This window comes from Erinaceus europaeus, chromosome 14 (assembly GCF_950295315.1).
Source record: "Erinaceus europaeus chromosome 14, mEriEur2.1, whole genome shotgun sequence".
Classification (NCBI taxonomy): Eukaryota; Metazoa; Chordata; class Mammalia; order Eulipotyphla; family Erinaceidae; genus Erinaceus; species Erinaceus europaeus.
In genome coordinates this window covers 57,077,047-57,101,024 of record NC_080175.1, presented here as the reverse complement: position 1 = coordinate 57,101,024, position 23,978 = coordinate 57,077,047, and the positions used below count along the sequence as shown (strand labels likewise).

Below are 23,978 nucleotides of genomic sequence, written 5' to 3'. Positions count from 1 at the left end.
GTTGTTTTTTATTGTTGTCATAGTTATTACTGTTGTTGTTATTGATGTTGTTGTTGGATAGGACAGAGAGAAATGGAGAGAGACGGGGAAGACAGAGAGGGGAGAGAAAGACAGACACCTGCAGACCTGCTTCACAGCCTGTGAAGCGACTTCCCTGCAGGTGGGAACCCGGGGGCTCCAACTGGGATCCTTATGCCAGTCCTGCTTGGTGCCACGTGCGATTAACCCACTGCGCTACCACCCAACTCCAGGGTACAAATAATTTTATGTCTAATTCTTTTTCAGTTTCTCAAACTGTTTATCTTTCCCCTAAGTCAAGAAACATGTTGGCATTCTCACAGTTAATCCAAATAAACAGGTTCTCATTGCATGGAAATTTCATGATAAAAATGAAGGATTCTGTAATTTCCTCAGAAGTTATTAAGACAAAGACTGTCCCAAAGGAATGGCTTCTCTTCTCAATTCAGTTGTGGGGGTAATTTATGACTTTCATCTTTGAAGTGAAGTACACCTTCTTTGTTATTTCTAAGAAATAGAAATTCATAACCCTGTATTCTTTCTTTTTGGTTTTAATTAATCCTAACTTCTAAGAACACTCATTTGCCTAAACTTTATTTCAAAGGTTGCCACCACCTTCTGGAGGCTGTAATAAAGAACTTTCTATGTAGTTATGGGAGGTTTTGAAATGTGCACTCTGGAATTCACTTCAAAATGAGAAACAAAAAACAAATGGCATTAATTCTCAAGCTACACCAAGCCACCTTTTTTTCCCCAATATTTTAACTAAAATTTTCACTGAGTTTTTATAGAATCATAAAAATAGCTTTTCATAGTGATCAAATAGGAATTTGAATGTTTCTTTTTAAGCATAAATGAAAGTGTCTTTCTCCTAACTGTTCTGACTACTAAAACAAAATGACCACAAAATTTTCAACAATTGCACGATTAAACCATCAGCCCCAGCTTCCTACCTCAGCAGGCTTTGTTGTCTTCAGATAGCTTGTACCCTGGGTGACAGGCACACTGGGCCACAGCATTATCGCTCTGACAGATGTGGTCACATTCATTCCCACCTGTGCAGGGGTCCATCTCTGCAAGCAATTAAAACTTATTATTTATAATTTTCTGATTTTAGGAGGGTTTAGAAAATGGAAGAGGGGCCAAAGGAATGACCATTGGGCTTTGCACATAAAGATGGTCAGGACCTCAGAAAAGTTCTTTTCTATTTTCAGGAGGGAGAACTACTTCAACAAAACATTTATTGTTTTGCAAATGGAACTGCCAGATACAAACAAATGTAGACCTAGACCCAGGTCAAAGAAGAATTAGTTTGATTTTATTCTTTCTCAAAATGTACCTCTTTCCAAAAATTAAAAGTCAGCAAGAACACCCCACACACATAATTTTTAATTAAAAAAATTAACAGGGATTGAAGAATAATTTATAAGATTACAGAGCTGAGGAGACAACATAATGGTTCTACAAAAGAATTTCATGCCTGAAGCTCTGAGATCCCAGGTTCAATCCCCAGCACATCACTATAAGCCAGAGCCAAGCAGTGTTCTGTTCTCTGTATCTTTCTCTCATTAAAATAAATAAAATATTAAAATGAATAAATAAAAATATGTTTTAAAAGATTATAAGATTGCAGGGGTATATTACTACAGTGCACTTACCATCAAAGTTCTCCCCATAAACTTGCCCTTTTTATACTTGCCTCATCTTTTCTTTTTTTCTTTTTTTATTTTATTAATATATATATATATATATATATATATATTTGTTGTACTTATGATTGTTGTTGTTATTGATGCTGTCGTTGTTGGATAGGACAGAGAGAAATGGAGAGAGTAGGGGAAGACAGAGAGAGAGAGAGAGAGACAAAGATAGATACCTGCAGACCTGCTTCACTGCCTGTGAAGCAACCACTGTAGGTGGGGAGCCGGGGCTAAAACTGGGATCCTTATGCCGGCCCTTATGCTTCATGTCATGAGTGTTTAACCTGCTGTGCTACCACCGACTCCCACCTCATCTTTTCTGCTCCTATGAGCAGCAAATTCATCCTTAGATAAACCTCTAAGCTCCATCTATTTTTGAACAAGCAACAATGGTGGAAGAAGAAGGCAGTCTGGAGAGACAGGAGTCTTAGCTCCCATTGCACTTCTTCTTCTAGCGTTTGCCCTTCTTCCGTAGCCAGTCAACAGCATCAGGTTGAAAGCTGTCAGGAGCTGCTTGTTGCTGGCTTTGAAAGTGACGGGGATCCATGTGGATTCAGTCGGCTAGGAAGGATCGTCAGTTTCCCCAATGAATGGGTACTCACGGGATGCACCACGAGAAGGTCGATCCAATGCATCCCTCCATTGCACTGAGATGGAGTCAAGTTCAGATTTCCTCAATTAAATCAGCTGGTTTTCTCCACTCACTGGCACAAGTCTGAACCAATCTGATTAAAACTTCCTGGAATTCCAAGGTCATGTGACACCACAGAGCTTATTAGGAAAAGGCACTCCCCATACACAGCTGCCCTATCAAATCCATGCATTAAATGATCTTGGACTGGAAGACTCCAGTCTTGCTTACACCCCAGGCTGCTGGGCAGGGATGCAAAGATTCTACTTCACAACTCAGGTAGGTGTCCAACAACAGATGAGTGGCTGAGAGAGTGGCTGAGAGAGTGGTATACACACAAAATGGAATATTATCCAGCTATTAAGAATGATGAAGTCACCTTCTTCACCTCATCTTGGATGGAGTTTGAAGGAATCATGCTTAGTGAGATAAGCCAGAAAAGAGAAGGATGAATATGGGATGATCTCACTCATGGACAGAAGTTGAGAAATACAAAGAAGGGGAAACACAAAGCAGCATTTGGACTGGGTCTATCATATTGCACCAAAGTAGAGGACTACAGTGGGGAGAGGAGGGTGGTGAGAAAGAGGATTTCAGTTCCTGGTGCATGAACATGGAGGAGGACCTAGGCTGGGGGGGTGGGAGTGTATTGCAGAAAACTGAAAATTTACACATGTATCAACAACTGTATTTCATGTAAACCATTAATCCCCCACAACATTTTTAAAAGATTCTGCTTTTCTTCTCCATATGTTTTTTAGAATCTACATAGCCTAAAAAGCAAAATAATTTGCATCCCATGGTCACCAAGTTTCCAACCAATCCCTTCCACACATGTCAGTGCTTTCTGTGTAGACCATTTCAAATTATCTTTATGAAAATATAAATAATACAAACAGGTATAAATATGTAAGAATATGGGTGGGGTAGATAGCATAATGGTTATGTAAAGAGATTCTCAAGCCTGAGGCTCTGAAGTCCCAGGTTCAATCCCCCGCACCACCATAAGCCAGAGCTGTACAGTGCTCTGGTGTTAAAAAAAAAAGAATATATAAGATTACATATATACATCTATGTCTACACATATATGGTATCAATATTTAGAAAAAAAGAAATAGGTATTAGAACCAAATGTTTGCTATAGGTTTTTCTTAAGTTTTGTTTACCTGGTTAAAAAAGAACTCTTCTATATCTGATTTGTCTTGAAAGAATTTTAGATTTTGTCAAAATGATTTCTGCACTTACAAGATAATCATATGGACTTGTTCCTTTATTCTGCATGGTCAGTGTTTCCTATTATTTCATTTTCAGGTGTTGATGTAGTCATCTTTGTTTTCCTAAATAAATCCCATCTGCTTATCACACTGAGTCTTTATATATAGTTCACTGAATTGGGCTTACAGTATTATTTAGAGGATTTTACACCTGTAGTTACGAAATAATTGCCTATAATATCTTTTCTTGTGTAGGTTGTCTTGTGTAAGTTTTCTTTCCTTTTCTATATTTTGGAAGCAACTGCACTAATTTTTCTTTAAAAGTTTTATACACTCCACTTATCAAAGCTACCTGGGCCTGCCTAAGCTTTTCTTATGAAATATTTGAGAATGATTAATTCTATTTCTTTATTTTATGTCTAATCAGAATTTAAATTTAGTAATTCTTGTTCATTTCACCTAAGTTAGCTAATTTGTTGTGATAAAGTTGTTCCGAGTAATATCCATAAGATACAAGATTATGAAGTACTTTGAAGTTATTTCTGTTAAGATAGTGAGAACTGACACTTCCTCTGAGACTCCCCCCCTTCTTTAAGTTTTGGGGTTTAGTCTAATTGCCTTTGTTCTTCTGTCTTCTTGATGCCTGGGCTCTCCAACAAAGTATAGCCTCCTTAATACAAGTCTACATTAAAAATACTGTCTGTGGGAGTCAGGCGGTAGTGCAGCAAGCTAAGCACACGCGCAAAGCCCAAGGACCAGCATAAGGATCCTGGTTCGAGCCCCCGGCTCCATACCTGCAGGGGAGTCACTTCACAAGTGGTGAAGCAGGTCTCTCCCCCTCTGTCTTCCTCTCTTCTACCCATTTCTCTCTCTCCTATCCCACGATGATGACAACAATAATAACTACAACAATATAACAACAAGGGAAACAAAACAGAATAAATAAATAAATAAATATTTTAAAAATATGCTCTTGTTACTAAGACTGATTCTAGCTGTGAACTTAAACCATGCTGATTAGTCAAGGAGGAACTGGAAAATAAAATGTCTACAGTGAAGCGCTTAGTTGTAAACTTAGAGCTTTTCGTCTAAGTTTCAGAACATTGAAAGACACTTCAAAGTAGTATGTAGGGCACAGGTGATATTTTGGTCAAGATTCCAATGCCTCCTCTGGACAGTGAGGAAAAACAAATGCTTTCCTCATGGAAGTACTTAAATAGGACCTGTCCAAATATTCCTATGACTTTGAAAAAGCAACTAGGACTAGACTTACTTACTAGATAATGTAAAAATAAAAAATGTAGAACTAGATAAAAATGAAAAAAACAAACCAACAATTGGTTCCAAATGTTGGACAGTGGATAACAGAAGTGTGTGGATTTTGAATGAAGAAGAGCAAAGTAGGCTCAATCGCTGCTCTGGGTTTTGCTAGAAACAATTTCTGTGCTATAGTAAGAGCAAAAGAACTCAATTATCTTGCTAAATTGAAGATAAAGATCAGAGTTCATAACGGTGGAAAGAGGTAGAATTGTAATAAGATAGAAAAGGAGGTTGAAATCCTGGGCAGGGCAGTGGCAAACCTGGTTAATCATACATGCTTCCATGGTTAATCATACATGCTTCCTGAGTTCAAATCCCTGGCCCCAGTTTTCAGGAGGGAAACAGAACTGCAGGTGTCTCTCTTCCGTACTTTATTCCCTCACCCCTGCCCTCTCAATTTCTTTCTGCTTATAACCAATAGGTAAATAAATAAAATATAATAAGCAAAATATATAAACAAAAGAAGAAGAAACGGAGGCTGAGCACATTATTGCACAGAGAGGTGAAAAAAGAAAAAAAAACCGTGATATCTGGATAGTGATTTCCTTGAATATTTGACTAAAAATTATCATTACTTCCAAACTATAAATCTCCATAAGGCTGATCACAGGTCAATGCACTGGAAAGAAAGAAATAGAACATCTGTAAATTATACCTCAGAGCACAGAGGAGGCTGGGAATCAGTTGATAATTGTCAGATAATAGAAATGTCACTAACTATATGTGCATGTCGAGATCCCCAAACTGTCAAGGTTTGGTGAGTGGTAGAACTCATATGACCCCAGAATAATGTCTACTCTAGATTTATTCTAACAAGACCTAAAAACATTACGTGGCAGGATCAAACTGACCTACAAACAACTTAATTTAGCATGCAGAGAATGCACAATGCCTTTCCAACCCCACCACAGTCCCCCACAAAAGATATCAAAACCCAGCTCCCAACAATGTAAAATTCATGTCAACCATGCCATAAATATTAACAGACACATGAAAAAGTACAAAATGTGACCCATATCAGGGGGTGGGGGGACTTGCTATACAAAAATAAGAGACTTAGCAATAATAAGGATGATGAAATCAGCAGGTAAGGACATTAAGACACCTGTATGCATAAATAAAATTTGTTCACTGATTGAAATAAATGCATGTATTTAATAAGGCAAGCTAAAAGTTTTTTTTTTTAAGCTAAAACAGGGAACTTCAGATCAGCATTATTAGTACAGGAGATGAATGAAATTTTCACTAAATGTTATTAACAGCACATTTGCCAATAAAATAATTATCAAGAGTCCAGGTGGTGGCACATTTGTTAAAGCAGATATGTTACAGTGTTCAAGGACCTGGTCCCCAATGTTCAGGGGAAAAGCTTCATGAGTGGTGAAGCAGTTCCACATGTATGTTTCTCTCCCTTTCCCTCTGCCTGCCCCTGTCCCTCTCCCTCTCTACACCCACTGTCACACTAAATTTCTCTGTGTCTCCATTCAGTAGATGAAAACATTAAAATTATGCATTGGATCGACCTTCTCGTGGTGTATCCCATGAGTACCCATTCATTGGGGAAACTGACGATCCTTCCTAGCCGACTGAATCCACATGGACCCCAGTCACTTTCAAAGCCAGCAACAAGCAGCTCCTGACAGCTTTCAACCTGACGCTGTTGACTGGCTACGGAAGAAGGGCAAACGCTAGAAGAAGAAGAATCAGGCTTTAATTAGTAGTATAAGTTATTTAAAGTGAAGAAGAGAGTAAGTAAAATGAAAAATATAGATTTTAAGTTTGTATGAACAATTGGACAATATTATAAAAAGATAACAAAGTTTTCCCTTCTTAATCTCCCCAATTGTGAGCAATTGAATTTTGAAAGGAAGTATGCTAATCAAAGAACCTAGAAAGAGATATTATAATAAGAAATCGAGATCTTTAGAAAATAATTGTTGTTATTGTTAAGCATCATAGAAAAGAACATCTTTCCATACACCCTGACTCTAAACTTTCCTTCCCATCAGATTGTACTAAGGCATTTCTCTGCTTCCTCACTGGGGTGGAATGAGAGAATACTTACATAAATCAAATAAATTGAAAACAATAGTAGGGAATATTATTGAAACATAGAGCTGATTCTTTGGAAAAACTAATAAAGCTGATAACAAGAAGACTAACTGGAGGAAGAGGGAGAGAGGGAGAAGACACAAATGACTAATATCAGAAATGAATCACAGGATATAACAGCTGCTATTGATGATATCAAAAGAATAATAAAGGAAACTTCTGCAAAGAACTCTACAAACATATGTGACAGTTCAGATAAAATGAGCTGTTCTTGAAAAGAAATAAAAATAATCACAACTCATCTATATAAAATAGTTTGTATAACTCTATAACTAAGAAAAAGATCAGTTCATAATTTAACACAATCTAATGAGAATTCTCCAGGGTCAGATGTTTTATTGTAGTCCACCAAATGTTTAAGGGAGAGTCAACACTAGTTCTACAATTTCTTCTAGAAAATAGATAGAATACTTTTCAATTATTTTATGAAGGTGGACTTATTCTGATACCAAAGTCAGGCAAGAAGTGAAGTGTTAGTCTGAATTAAAAAATGTAAAAAGACAAAAAATGCTGTAGAGCAATGTCAGGTATCAATAACAAATATTAGCATATAGAATCCAGATATATGCAGGCTATCCAATGCACCCAAGTAAACTTCAATGTAGCAAATAAGGTTTGTTCAGCGTTTGAAAGGCAATAAAAGTCATTTGGTACCATTGTAAAGAAAGAAGATTTACATGACTACATCTTAAATGCAGAAAAAAAGCTGACATACCTCAATGAACTTTTATTATCAAGAAAAATCTGAGAAAGTAGGGGCATGGAAGACATATACAAGAAGTCTACAGCTAATCTTTACTTAATGGTAAATGGCTAAATTCTTTGCCCCTCCCCACCCCCCAAATACTAGAAACTAGGAAAGAGTAATGTCTCTCATCACCATGTGCAAGAATAGTGATGGAATTCTACAGGGCAAAACCAGGAAAAAAAAGAAACAAAAGAATCACAGATCAATAAGGAATAAACAGAGCATGTAAAATGACAAGCAGAAAATACAAGAGAGACTATGAACTCCTGAATGGAAACACTAAATTTATTGAGCTAGTGAGCTCCAAGGAAAATGTGTAAAAAAATCAATTCTATTTATATATGTACAGTAAAATTATAAAGGCAGTGCTACTTACCAACAACTAATGTTAGATGTTAAAGTAGCAAAACGAATATAGAACTTGTATGGTGAAGTTTGAAAAAAAATACATTAGAGAAATCAAAGAATAATGGGGATAGTGCAGTGTAGAATGGAAAATGCAATAAACATATTCCTCTTTACTTGATATTTTTAAATATTTTATTTAGTTTTGGTAGAAACAGAGAGAAAGCAACTGTGATACAGACAAGGTGGAACCAATTTGAGGTTAATTGTGTGTTGTTGGTAGAAGTAAATATGTATAATTCAATGAAACAAAATGGAGTATCCAAAAATGACCACACAAATGTATGCACTTGACATTTTGAGAAAATTACAAAAGCAGTTGAGAAGGGAGAAACATTTCTGTTATTGTGGAGAAGACCAAATGAGTCTTGCTCTAAATTTCATCTTTCACAAATTTCCTAAAACGGATTGCAGACTTATAAGTAAATATAAAACTACAAATAGCCTTTAGGAAAAAAAATAAAGGAGACTAGGTGGTGGCACACCTGGTAAAGCCCACATATTACAGTGCTCAAGGACCTAGGTTCAAGCCCCCAGGACCCATCTGTTGGAGGTAGGCTTCACAAGTGGTGAATCAGTACTGTAGGTCCCTATCTATGTCTGTCTATCTATCTATCTATCTATCTATCTATCTATCTATCTATCTATCTATCTATCATCTATCTATCTATCTACCTATGCATCTCCCCCTTTCCTCTCAATTTCTATCTCTATCCCAAACAAGTAAAAATATATTTTAAAAAATAGTATTACTAGTAACCACTAAAAAATGTAAACAGTTGTTATGAATGATGATGCCATCTCTTTTGCCTGCTCTTGAATGGGACTTGAAGACATCATATTAAGTGAGATAAGCCAGAAAGAGAAGGACATTATAGGTAGAAGTTAAGAAACTTAATAAATAAGAACAGAGAGGGAAAACACAAGGTGAAACTTGGACTAGGTTTGGTGTTTTGCAACAACAACAAAAATAATAATTTGGGGGAAGAAGAGGGAGGGAATGGGTTGAAGAGAAGCTTAGCTCTTGCTCTGTGATGAGGTAAAGGAACATCATTATAGGTGCAAGTGTTCTGCAAAGAACTTTTACAAGGAGATGAGAAACTGTATCCATGTGACAACAACTTCACTGGAAATCATTAACCCCTCAGTAAAAATGATAGTTAAAAAATAAAAAAGAGTACAATATCCAGGCAGTAGAAACGCAGAGTCAATTGCCTTCACCAATAATAGAAAATCATTTCATGGGATATTAAGTCACAACCAGGAAGAAAACCATAAGGCAGAACTTTAATCTGGTGAATGGGGAGCAAGCTGAACAGAAATACTTGTACTCCTTCCTCTCAGAGTTTATGCCTATAAATTTACAACAAAAGTAAATAAGAAATAAAAGCTACAAACCACATAGAAGTTACAGTGGTGGCCAGTGGAATTGTTCAGTAGGATAAGGCACTGATTTGCCACGTGTGCAATATGGGTTCAAAGCAGACCTCTACTGTATTGAAGGAAGCTTCAGTGTTAAGGTCTCTCTCTTTAAGAACAAACAAATAAAAATACATGTTGGTTGCTCTATTGAAACTCTAGAAGTCAGAAAAAACAAACAAACTGGCAAGACATATCCCCCAGCATAGCATGGAATTTTGAAAACAGAAACCTCTTATTTATGCATCAAAATCATCATCATTTCCAATACCTGGTATATAAAAAGAACTTATCCTATGGTCTTGTCAATCATTATTAAATAAATAAATAAATACATAAAATAAATTACAACAACAAAAATAACTAGAAAGTGTCCATTGCATGAGTAGAGTGACTGACAAAGCAATATACAAGAGTCTGATGAAGATGGGAAGTAGACTTTCTATTAGGTGAAATAGTAACTGACTGTTTCCAACCTGAAAGAAAGATGTTCTCAAAGCAAAAATGAGATAAAGCAATCACTTGGTGTACATTCTTTAAAGACAGACAGAAACCTCCCTAACACTCTAGATTTGCCTTACAAGTTTTGCTCATTACTACCATTATTCATTTTATACACTCACTGTGTCTGTTCAAGTCCCTCAGAGAGTCAAGACTTATTTCTAGCACAACATGGATCCCTTTGATCTAGACCTAGATAAAATGCCAGAAGTTTAGTTAGTTCCTGGAGAGAAGGGCAGCTACTATTGGAACAACTACATGCTTAATGAAATTTGCATTCACTTTAAAGGCAAATCCAAGCCAACTAGAGTTAGGGCCATTCTTCTTTTTCTAGCGTTTGCCCTTCTTCCATAGCCAGTCAACAGCGTCAGGTTGAGCCTGATGTAAAGTTTCGAGACCTCCTTTGAATCTGGAGAGGTGGCAGTCGTTGACTATGTGAGTCATAGTCTGTCTGTAGCCGCAGGGGCAGTTCAGGTCATCTCTGGCTCCCCAGCGATGGAACATAGCGGTGCACCGGCCATGGCCTGTTCGATAGCGATTGAGGAGGGCCCAATCATAACGTGCTAGGTCAAAGCCGGGTTGACGCTTGCAGGGGTCTGTGATGAGGTGTTTGTTCTTTACCTCAACTGACTGCCAACTCTGTTTCCAAGAGTCTGGAACAGAGAAGTTCAGTGTAGGCATAGGAGACCAGATTGGATGACGAGACCATGAGGGCCATTATGAGGGTGCTCAGACATCAGATACTTTGCAAGGAACCTGAGAGTCATAATTGACAGCATCCCGGTTTATGGGACCGTCAGGATGTCTTCCTCAAAGTACAATGTAAGACTTCATGTTGACTGCACGAAAAACACTCCCCATCTCTCTGTGTTGCTCTAGATCAGTCTAGCTGTCAATTTGGTAGCTCCTGGGTTGCAAATTGTGGACACAATTGTTTAACATTCATGTCTGGTCTCCATCACAGCAGTGGCAGTTTACCATCTTCAATCATGTTTCCTCACTGCAGTCCAGCCCAGTTGGAGAGCCAATTTCCAGCACAACTGCAGGCAGCTCTGTCAAGAGGTTTGGGAGCCAATTGCCACATCCCCTGAGGTACTTAGGGATTATCTGCTTTGTGAAGCATCAACAGATGCAATGAGTAAACTAGTGGGCAGGCATTGAGTCATATTTATTTATTTATTTATTTTTTAAATTTGTATTTATTGGATAAGGACAGCCAGAAATCAAGAGGGAAGGTGGCGATAGAGAGGGAGAGAAACTGAGATACACCTGCAACACTGCTTCACCACTCACAATGCTTTCCCCCTGCAGGTGGGGACCGGGGGCTTGAACCCACATCCCTGTACATTGTAATACATGCTCTCAACCAGGTGCACCACCACCCAGGCCCCTGAGTTTTTTTATATTAACTAAATTGAAAGTTTTATGCTTCAGGACTTCTATAACAATTTGTTTTAGATTAGTCACATCAATAGTTAATATATTAAACTTTCAAAATGGCATATAAAAAAAAGATCAAAAAGATGTGAATATATAGTCTAACTTAACCAAGGGTACTGTGTCAGTGAGACAGTCAGTTGACTCCTGAGAACCTGATGTCCCTTATCTATAAAATAAGTATAGTTAGAACTAGTCCAGACACCACATGAGAGCATCACTACACCAAAGAAATAGCCACTGATGGTAAGCCATTGCTGAAGCATCTTTTATTCTCTTTCTCTCTCGATCTGAATTAACAAAGAATCATTGAAGCTCTGCCTTGGACTGGTAGGCTTATATTTGTGCAGGATGCCTGCTTTGCAAATAATCCTCCACTATAAAGGGATAAGTATTTAAAAGAAAAAAATCAAGATTATGCTTGAACATACAACATCTGCCACCCACCATGTTACATAGAAAGGCATTTCTGAGCATACAAAATTGAGAGCTAGCATACTTGGAAATGACTCTGAAGGCAACAATAGACAGACTTCCTTGATGTACTTGCAGGAGGTACAATAGACAAAGCAAGATGAGTGGATCCTAATCCCCAATACGTCATTTAGGAAGCTTGTAATGGTGTATGGGATCTCTGCTATTACCAACAGTGTCAGGCGAACCATTTCCTTAGGTAAACTATCACAAAATGAGTAAACACAAGATATTTTCTTGATCTGGATTAACTGGTCATCAAGCCCTCACTACCTGCTTATTAAGTATGCAAGACACAGCATCTTAATAAGATAAGTCCAAATTCACATAAGTTGTACTTTAGACTTCTAGCTCATTCCACAACTCTAAAGCCAAGACAGAATTATAAAGCTGGTTTCCTACAATACATACAATGGTGATATAATTTGCTGAAAATCAAAAAAAATGATTTGAAGTTATTGTTCTGTTGATTCCTAATATCAATCTACATTTTTTTTAGCTGACTGCTTTAGGATTTAAGTGTCTATAAATTTTCAATCCACAAATGTGTAAATGTCCCTTGGATCACAAGAGTTATAATAACTACAACTTATTTTTTTCGAGGTGTTGGAGAATGGGCTCACTGTCCTGGAAAGTCCAGGCCATTGTTTCCATGATATCTGAGCGGATTGACCCAAAACTTTTCCTTCAGGTCGAGAGAAGGGCTTGTTCCTTTGGTCTCTGGAATTTATGACAGCTGGACCCTAGGACATGGGTGCCTTTCTACACATGCAACCTCCACCCCTTTCCTTCTTTAATTAAAAGCCATGGATTATTGTGTTAACCTTAAAACTCCAGCAAACATTTTTCAGCTTTTCCCCTCTCTCTTACTGCTCTAAAGTGCCTGCAATTGACCTCTGGGAAAAAAAAAAAGTACATTGTAAAGCTTATGATCAAACAGTCTTGTAGGTGAAAATATAACTATGGATTATCTTGCTCTGTGTTTGGGTTAATAGATACCCCAAACCTTCCCCCTGGGTTATGGCCTATATATATCTACTTTTCCTGTCAACGAACAAACTGCCTTCTGAGGCTTTTCCCAGGGATGACTGAGTATTTGTCTCCCTGCGCACGTAGCCCTCCACAAGCTGAGCTGCTCCAGGACCTGCAGGGGCTGCTCTTGACCTCAGTCTCCCAACAGCCTGAAAGATGGGTGGATTCAGGAGTGAGCCTGCATAGAGGTTTATCATTAATAGGAGCAAAGATTTACCTATAAGAGTGTGTATCCATTTTCTTTTCAATAATTCAAAACTGCTAATTCAAGTATGCAAAATTGTGATTAGAATAGTGAAATTACAAAATTAACTGTATGCTATGTATTATACAATCAACATGAAATATAATAGGTGTCAGAGACTTAGACAATTTCCCTATTCAGGTTTTGTTTTTTACTTCCATGATATGAAATCATTGATCAATTACTCAGTATCTACTGCACTTCACTTCTTCTTCAATTAAAAGGGGGTGCTAACAGTGCACTTTATATACTTACTGTGAGATTAAAAAAGACAATACTTATAAACTTATTTTCCAGTAATCACTAAGTAATGCTAAAAAAATGAGTCGTTACAACATGCATTTCAAAACTCATGTAGTAGATACTTAGATTATGACAGTAAAGAACCTTTAAAATATTTTATAAAGGGACTCACAGGATAGAAGCTACATTAGAATCCTATTTTATAAAATCTATATTTACACAAAGAAAATTCTTTTAAATACATACACAACATGCTAAACTGGCTACTTCAGTATGGTAGTTTGGGTAGATTATATTATTTTCCTTTTGGGTTACTTTATAATCCATATCTTCCCAATTTCCTTCAGCAAACACATATTTCTTTTATTATAGAAAGCACAGAGGCATAAAAATAAAATTAATTGCATGACCTATATTGATCTATGACAAAGTTAAAAGGACTTTGTAGAACTTGGAGTTATCAGCATGTCAATAATTCTGGAGGCAAGTGATGAAAATTACACCGAAAATACCACAGAGAGGAAGAGAGGTGTCTTCACTCTAAACTAAGAATTTGACGTTGGTGATCATAGAACCATAAAGTCAATGTCTGCTGAAAACACAAAGGGTGTAATTTCTTTTTTTGCTGTGTTTTTTGTTATTGGTTTAATACTGATTTACAAAGTTATGAGATAATAGGGGTGTAATTCCATACTGTTCCCACCACCAGAGTTCTGTGCCCCTATCTTCTCCATTGGAGAGAGAAGAGGAAATTAAAAAAAAAAAAGGAAAGGCATTCAGAAGTAGTAATAGATAGTAATAGATGTAGGTGTGACTTAGGAAGAAAAGGCAGGACCTGGCCAATAAAATTATAGGTGGGTAGTTAAAGAGGTAATAATCAACCCATATCTGTGACCTAGGGTGTAATTTCAACATGAAAATCACTGCTTTTGATAAAGGGAGTAATTATTCCTAATGATCTAAAACAGACTGAACTTACCCTGAGTAAATTCCCAATTAAGATCCTGAGGAGGTATGATCCTGATTAAATGTGATACATTTCTTTGGAGGTTAGTTTTCAGTTATCTGTCATTTCTGAATTTGGTCAGCTCTGCTTTCACAAATAAGGGCAGAGGGACAACATCAAGGGAGGACACAGTTTTAAGATGTGGCAAGGCTGGGATCTGTCATACATACAAACCAACAATTTGTAACAAGGAGGCATGAAACATTCAACAGAGGAAGGGGAGTCTCTTCAACAAATGGCATTGGGAAAACTGGGCTGAAATATACAGATGAATGAAACAGGGCCACTACATATCACCATACAAAAAATCACCTCCAAATGAATCAAAGGTACAGACATTAGACCAGAATCCATTAAATATATAGAAAAAGACTCAGGTGGGGGTAGAGAATAATGGTTATGCCAAGAGATTCTCATGTCTGAGGATCTGAAGTCCCAGGTTCAAGCTCTCTCTCATAAGCCAGAGTTGAGCAGTGATCTGATATTAAAAAAAAGAAGAAGAAAGAAGAAGAAGGAGGAGGAGGAGGAGGAGGAGGAGGGGAGGAAAATGAAGGAGGAGGAGGAGGAGGAGGAGGAATACTATGGCTGAACAGTTCATGATCTAATGAAACCTTGAGTCCAACAGCAAGAAAAATGGAAACAAAAATTAAACCAGTGGGGTGACATCAAACTGAAAAGCTTCTTCACAGCAAAAGGAACTACCACAAAAACAGAAATACACCCTACAAGATGAGAGAAGATATTTAAACAACATACGTTGTTGGGACTATGTGTAAGCTTGATAGAGCTTAGGGAGAACTCTCCCATCCTTGGATGGAGGTCTGAGAAGATACCTCTTGGTTAGTCTCTCTCAAACGAGGTGAGCAAAAGGGGAGAAACTCAGACTTAGTTCTTTCCTTCTTGACTCTCAGGCCCACGGGAACCCCAATACTTCTCCCCATTAACTGCAGGCCACATGGCCGCCTACTTTAAGATTCACTTACTCAAAGTAACCTTACCTTCTGATCACAGAGAACACACCTTATCACACACTCCATCATACACCTCAGACCACAGGCAAGAGAAATTCCAAACTATATGGCCTTTTGATATCCATCTTCTCTCTGTCTCACCCTACTGGTTTAACCCCTATGCTTCTCTCAAATACCTTTGGATAATTAAGTTGCTTGCATCATGGAGAATAACTGTCTTGTATCTCATCAATTCCTATCATACCAGTCCCCTACCATAAGGGCAAGCTAATCTTTAAGAAACCTGTAATTTCTGACATATTTCAATAATTCCCTTTGTTTTGTTTTCTATTTAACTCATGTCCACCTGCTAAGAAAGGAGACCTGAGACCTGAGAGTTGAGATCTGAGATCTGAGCACGCTGCAGATATCTCCGGTGTCTTTTACTTCGTGTCGTCTTTTGCGCAGAAAGAACTGGTCCGTTACCTTTCCCATGAAGATCACCCCACCAGAGACCCTGACAATACGTGAAATGTTTAATAGCCAAAACATATAAAGAACTCACAAAACACAGCAACAAAAGAAACAATCCCATTCACAAGTGGGGAGAGGACATAAGTGGAATATTCTCTAAGGAAGAGATCCAGGGGGGCAATAGACATAGAAGGAAAAAAATGTTCAAAGACATTGATTAAGAAAGAAATGCAAATAAAGACAATGAGAGGGGGTCAGGTGGTAGTGCACCCGGTTAAGTGCACATATTACAAAGTACAAGAACCCGTGCAAGAATTCAGGTTCAAGGCCAGCTCCCCAAATGCAGGGGGAATGCTTAACATGCAGTGAAGCAGGTCTGAAGGTGTCTTTCTCTCTCCGTCTGTATCTTCCCTCTCTGTTTCTTTATATCCTATCTAACAAAAAATGGCCAGCAAAATCAGTGGATTCTGGTAATTAGTTTCTTCTCTGATGTATGGCATGTGAAGATCTTCTCCCATTCTGTGAGGGGTCTCTTTGTTTGTTTAATAGTTTCTTTGGATGTGCAGAAGCTTTTCAATTTGATGTAGTCTCACTGGTTTGTTTCTGCTTTAGTCTTCCTTGCAATTGGGATTGATTCATCAAAGATGTCCTTGAGGTGTAGGTGGGAAAGTGTTTTACCAATGTTTTCCTCTAAGTATTTGATTGTTTCTGGTCTAATATCCAGGTCTTTAATCCATTTGGAGTTGATTTTTGTTTCTGGTGAGATAAAGAGGTTCAATTTCATTCTTCTTCATGTTTCAACCCAGTTTTCCCAGCACCATTTATTGAAGAGAGCCTCCTTCTTCCATTTAATCCTTTGGGCCCCCTTATCAAAGATTAGATGTCCATAGGTGTGGGGATTTATTTCTGGGCTTTCAATTCTGTTCCACTGGTCTGTGTGCCTATTTTTGTTCCAGTACCATGCTGTTTTGATGATGATGGCTTTATAATATAGTTTAAGGTCTGGGAGTGTGATGCCTCCATTTCTGTTTCTTTTCCTTAAGATGGTTTTGGCAATTCTAGGTGTTTTCAGGTTCCAGATAAATATATAAAGAGCTCAGCAAACTTAGCACCAAAAAAGCAAATGACCCCATCCAAAAATGGGCAGAGGATATGAACAAAACATTCACTACAGAGGAGATCCAAAAGGATAACAAACATATGAAAAACTGCTCTAGGTCACTGACTGTCAGAGAAATGCAAATTAAGACAACATTAAGATACTACCTCACTCATGTAAGAATGGCATACATCAAAAAGGACAGCAGCAACAAATGCTGGAGAGGATGTGGGGACAGAGGAACACTTTTGCTTTGCTGGTGGGAATGTAAATTGGTACAGCCTCTGTGGAGAGCAGTCTGGAAAACTCTCACAAGGCTATACATGGACCTACCATATGATCCAATAATTCCTCTCCTGGAAAACTCTCACAAGGCTATACATGGACCTATCATATGATCCAATAATTCCTCTCCTGGGATTATACCCCAAAGACTCCATAACACCCAACCAAAAAGAGGTGTGTACTCCTATGTTCATAGCAGCACAATTCATAATAGCTAAAACCTGGAAGCAACCCAGGTGCCCAATAACAGGTGAGTGGCTGAGAAATCTGTGGTGTATTTATACAAAATGGAATACTATGCAGCTATCAAGAACAATGAACCCACCTTCTCTGACCCATCTTGGACAGAACTAGAAGGAATTATGTTAAGTAAGCTAAGTCAGAAAGATAAAGATGAGTATGGGATGATCCCACTCATCAACAGAAGTTGACTAAGAAGATCTGAAAGGGAAACTAAAAGCAGGACCTGACCACATTGTAAGTAGGGCACCAAAGTAAAAACCCTGTGGTGAGGGGTAGACATGCAGCTTCCTGGGACAGTGGGGGGTGGGAGTGGGTGGGTGGGATGGGTCTTTTGGTGGTGGGAATGGTGTTTATGTACACTCCTAGTAAAATGTAGTCATATAAATCACTAGTTAATTAATATGAGGGGGAAAATTAATTGTATGTCTCGAATTTTTTAAAACACAGACTGAGTCTTTTTAATATATATAGGATGTGTATTTGATATGTGGGCTCTCTCAAAAGCCTAGACCAAGTAGATCAGAAGCAACCAATGGCACAGTTACATACAAGATACTGGGTACTATACAGCAAACCCTAACAAAAGGACTTTTCAAAGTTAACCCAATTACCAAATAATGTGATGATAACATTAACTATCGATTGTCTTTTTGAACCCTAAGACAGCAGGAACCTCACATCTCCACTATAGAGCCTCTACTTCCCCCAGTCCTGGAACCTTTGGATAAGGCCCACTTTCCCGTATGCCTCTCCTAATCCATATCAAATAATATTGCATCTGCCGATCACAACCTAATCAACACAACGATTGCCACCTCAACATGCTTCACTTCAGACTGTGTCCAGAGACTTCACGTGTGGAATGACAACCCTTCAGCTTCATTACTCGGGTGAGACCTTTCCTTTCATAATATTCTCTAATTTCATCCCAGGTGGTTCACTTTCTAACAAAGTCCCAAAATCTAGATATACACCAGTTTCTGTGAGAGAGAGCATATGTTCACACGTATCCATAAACTACTGCAAAATACATACCTGAAAGCAGAAGTACACTAGAGTTTGCAGTGACTACCTCCCTAACACTTCCTCTCCACTATTCCAAGCTTTGGGTCCATGATTGCTCAACAATTTGTTTGGCTTTGTATGTTAACTCTCTTTTCAGTCACCAGGTTCCAAATGCCACCAGGATGCTGGCCAGGCTTCCCTGGACTGAAGACCCCACCAATGTGTCCTGGAGCTCAGCTTCCCCAGAGACCCACCCTACTAGGGAAAGAGAGAGGCAGACTGGGAGTATGGACCGACCAGTCATCGCCCATGTTCAGTGGGGAAGCAATTACAGAAGCCAGACCTTCTACCTTCTGCAACCCACAAGACCCTGGGTCCATGCTCCCAGAGGGATAGAGAATGGGAAAGCTATCAGGGCAGGGGGTGGGACATGGAGATGGGGTGGCGGGAATTGTGTGGAGTTGTACCCCTCCTACCCTATGGATTTGTTAATTTATCCTTTCTTAATATATATATATATATATATATATATATATATATATATATATAGAGAGAGAGAGAGAGAGAGAGAGAGAGAGAGAGAGAGCAGTGGATTCATAGTGCTGGCACTAAACCCCAGCAATAACCCTGGAGACAAAAAGGAAAAGAAAAAACAAACAAAAAGTGAGGTACCACTGCACACCTGTGAGAAAGTCTTCACTGTCATTTCATAAGCTCTCACAATTTGTACGTACACACCCACTTGTGTGACACCTACAACAGCCTTCTGTTTCTTTCTCTTAACTGTGCTCTTTTCACTGCTGTCCTCACAGTGGCTGTCTCAGTCCCTAGCACAAAGCAGGAACTCACTAGATATTCATATGTGAGTGAGTCTAAACAAGTTCTTCTGTCAGTCTGAGGTTCTTTTTTTCTTTTTCATGTATAGATTTAGGATTACTAACTTTCAAATCTATTGAGGTCACTAGAGCATTTTATATAAAATCTGACATATGAGCTGAAGATAAGTGCTGGTTCTCTGATGACATAGTGGATGACAAAGCTGAAACACTCTCACACCCTGCATATCTCTTTCTCTCCTTTGAGTTAACTTCTTCAGATTCTACAGTCTTTTTTTTTTCCAGGGTTATCGTTGGGGCTTGGCGCCAGCACTGTGAATACATGGGAATCTACTACTCCTGGAGGCTATTTTTGCCATTTTGTTGCCCTTGTTGTGGTTGTTATTGTTATTATAGCTGTTGTTGCTGTTGTTGGATAGGACAGAGGGAAATCAAGAGAGGAAGGGAAGACATAAGGGAGAGAGAAAGACAAGACACCTGCAGACCTGCTTCAGCACTTCTGAAGCGACCACCCTGTGGGTGGAGAGCTGGCAGCTAGAACCAGGATCATTATACTGGTCCTTGTGCTTTGAACCATGTGTGCTTAAACCGCTGCGCTACTGCCCACCCCCCTTCTACAGTCTTTTTAAATTCATGTTCATCTCTATTAGTATAGCATTTAACACCAACTGACTCAGAAACTTTTTTCCCTCCAGCATGAGTTGGAGCTTGGTGACAACACGAGGAATCCACAACTCCTGGTGGCCAATATTTTTTCCATTTTATTGGATAGGATAGAGGGGACTTGAGAGAGGAGGGAAGAAAGAGAGAGAGAGAAAAAGAGAGACACCTGAAGAGATGCTTTATCACTTGTGAAGCGTCCTCCCTGAAGGTGGGGAACCGGGGGCTCCAACCTAGATCTTTACGCAAGTCTATGCACTTCATACTATGGGCATTTAATTTGGTGCATCACTGCCTGACCCCGAATTAGACAGTCTCTAATAACTCAGATAAGGCTGGTCTCCTTTCTGTCTCCAATCTACTTGTTATTAGTTTAAAATATCTAGTTTAAATAACAATCTATAAGCTCTCTCCTTTCCTTGGTTTATGCCATGATAGGTATAGGTGTCTCCCAAGCACGTCATGGAGGTTCTCCTGACCTCTCTCCTCTGCCTTGGCCGGTCCTTCCTTATTTATCTTGCAAAGAGCTAACCTGTGGACATTCCTCCCACCTCCTCTGACCCCATCAGCTCAATCTCAGTAGTCCGTTAGCTATCTTACAAAGTCTCTGCCATCTCTGTCATCGGACTGTGTTAGTATTGTCCCCTACTTTCTCAAAGTAAACCCTGAGGTTTCCTTTCTCTCCATTCCATTACTATATTCTCTAGTTTCTTTCTCTACTCAGATGTCACTCTTGTTACACACTTATAAATTTAATCACACCTGAATCACTGCAACAATTTTATATCATTTGTCTAAACTGAAAGCAGATAATGACTGATTCTCTTTTCTTTTTTCCATATATAAAGTCCAAGCAACTTGACTTTCAAATAGAAAATTTCTATTTTTATAAATCTCTAAAAATTTTATTGTCTTTATTTATTTATTGGATAGAGACAGCTATAAATTGAAAGGGAAGGGGAGATAGGGAGGGAGAGAGATAGAGAGACTCCTGCAGTCCTGCTTCACCACTTGCAAAGCTTTCTCCCTGTAGGTTGGGTTTTGGGTCTCAAACCTTGGTCCTTGAGCATTGTAACATGTTCACTCAACCAGGTACACCACTACCTGGCCCTAAATGAAGGGCTGTTTTTTGTTTGTTTTTTTGTTTTACCAGAGCACTGAACAGTTCTGGCTTATGGTGGTGCAGGGAATTGAACCTGGGACTTTGGAACCTCAGATATGACAGTCTATTTGTCTATTTGCATAACCATTATGCTATCTATCCCCATTCAAATTTTAAAGGTTGGTAATTCCATTCTCCTAAAATTTTACATTTCAAATTTTAAAAATAAATAAGACTACTTGTATCTAGTTTACCCATGTGCAATATAAATGAGACTGGCAATTCTTGTTGGTTTCTATACTTATTTGTGTATAAACTGTCTTTTAAAAACAGATCAGTAAATTATCCTCGAGCCTAAAAATTACTAGATATTTTACCCTCAATAACATCATATTTAGACATTTATCCTAAGGGTGCAATATGACAAATGCACAAAGTCTTTGCACCAGGGTATTTATTGGAGATTGGTCAAGTAACGTATGGCAGCTGTGGTATTATAATATAATAAGAAATGCATATTTGATTTTCATCCCTCCACTCTTAGTATAGAGATCTCCAAATTCTCTATATTTTCTGAGTGATAAATACATCTTTGTAATTCATAATAAGCCCTTCTAATCATACTCTTAGGGGGGTCATGAAACTTACTCTTGTGGGTGGGAACTAGGGGCTTGAACCTGGGGTCCAGTGGTTTCATATTTTAACATGATGTTTTCTGCACTACCTTTACAGTACCAAATTGCCTGCTAAATACTGCTGCTGAACTCTGAAAGTTTACTTACGTGTGTGTTTGTCAGAAAAGTCATGATGTATTTGTCTATGTTTTTCAATGCAAAGATGTCTCATGATATTTTATACACACACATACATACACCTACACACTTCTTTTGACTTTCTCTCTGGCCTTGGACAGTAAAATGCCACCAGCAAAATCACAGTCCTGTGTTTGAGCACTGAACATGTCTTTCCAACTGACAGGGACATGTTTGTGGGAGGTTCTAGATAAACATTTCTGTGAATCATGAATCTCGCCTATGGCGGAACACTGTCTCAAATCAGCTGCTTGGGCACAATTGATTTCACACTTCTATTGTAAATATGACAAGTCAACACAGTGAGATCAATAAGACCTCAACCAACTGACTTTGTAATTGGAAGCAGACGTGAATATGATCAAAATGACCTCAGCAGCTTTTGATATATAAAGATTTGTGACAAAGACGTCCCAGACATCAACTTGAAATGAAGTAATTAAGACATGCTGAGTTAGTATATGGCAAATGCTGGAAAATGCTCCTGCTTCCCTTTCCAGTCTCAGTCAGCACTTCTGTAAAAACAAGGGTGTAGGAGGACTTACCTGGGCCATGGGAACAGAGAGCTGATATCTACTATGAGAAGAGTAGAGAGTGTACTCATGACGGCAGCCATCTTACAAATCATTATTGCTCAAATAAAACAAATAAAAAAAGGAAGGTGCTGTTCCCAAACTTCAGTTAACAGCTAAACTAGCCTTTCAGCTAAATTTCTCATGACTACCATGCTAGGAACAGAAAAGCACTCTCCTGCCTGTATCCCCCATCCCCAAAGGGAGATGGTGATCTATTAAATATTGTTTGAACAAATAAAAAAGGTCTTTCCACAGGTGTATTCCTTCCTTCCTTCCTTCCTTCCTTTTTTCCTTCCTTTCTTCCTCCCTTCCTTTCTCTCTCTCTCTCTTTCTTTCCTTCTTTCTTTTTTGCTTGGTCCAAAGGAAAATGTAAATAAAAAGAAAAAAGTTATCATTTGGGGGTTCAATTAGGAGGTGAAGAATATGGAAGACAGCTGAAGTTCCCTTTTGAAAACCCTACTGATTATGAGAGGCAAAGTTGAACAAATACTTCAGAATATTATAGGCAGAAAGGAAAGGGACTGTACTGTGAATACAGCCTATATGGGAAAAGGGGCTTCTAGTAGAGACCAGAAAACCTGCTAGACTGTTTTCTTTTTCCTTAATGTTTTGCTTTATTTTACTTTATTTTTCTTTCATTTATTCATTTATTTTCCTTTTTGTTGCCCTTACTGTTTTTATTGTTGTGATTATTATTATTGTTGTTGATGATGTCATTGTTGGATAGGACAGAGAGAAATGGAGAGAGGAGGGGAAGACAGAGAGGGGGAGAGAAAGATAGATACCTGCAGACCTGCTTCACCCCCTGTGAAATGATTCCCCTGCAGGTGGGGAGCCGGGGGCTCGAACCAGGATCCTTAAGCCGGTCCTTGTGCTTTGTGCCACATGCACTTAACCCACTGCGCTACCGCCCAACTCCCATTTACTTTATTTTTATTATGTTTGATGGGACAGAGAGAAATTGAGAGGGGAAGGGGAGCTAGACAAAGACAGAGATAGAGAGAAACTGCAGTACTTCTTCCTGCTTTTGAAGCTTCTTCCTGCTCTTGTAGGTGGATGAGATTTGAACCTGGGTCCTTATGCATGGTAATATATGCACTTATCCAAGTTTGATACCACTCATCCAAACACTAGGTAAGTTCTGAAACAGCCATAGCACTATTTTTGTTTTTCACAAAAATACCTTGAATAATGGGATAAAAATAGGAGAGAAGATTTTATAAACAGAAACACTATCATGAACATATACAGCTATTTCTTTTAGTTCAATTTTACTTTCTTATTTTACTTATTTATTTTTTGTTTATTAGGAGAATTGATGGGTTATATTCAATAGTAAAATACAGTAGTTTATACATGTTACATATGTACAACATGTGTAATATTTCCACATAACAATTCAGCCATCATGTTCCAAGACCTGAACCCTCTCC

The 23,978-nt window shown here is 38.4% G+C and overlaps 1 protein-coding gene across 1 annotated transcript in view; it reads right to left on the bottom strand.

The window, feature by feature from the left end:
- Positions 1 to 23,978, bottom strand: part of LOC103113428 (EGF-like and EMI domain-containing protein 1) — a 684,559-nt gene that overhangs the window by 81,197 nt on the left and 579,384 nt on the right. Inside the window, 1 exon segment of the mRNA XM_060171006.1 lies at positions 972 to 1,091. Within this exon segment, the coding sequence (XP_060026989.1) occupies positions 972 to 1,091 (120 nt within the window).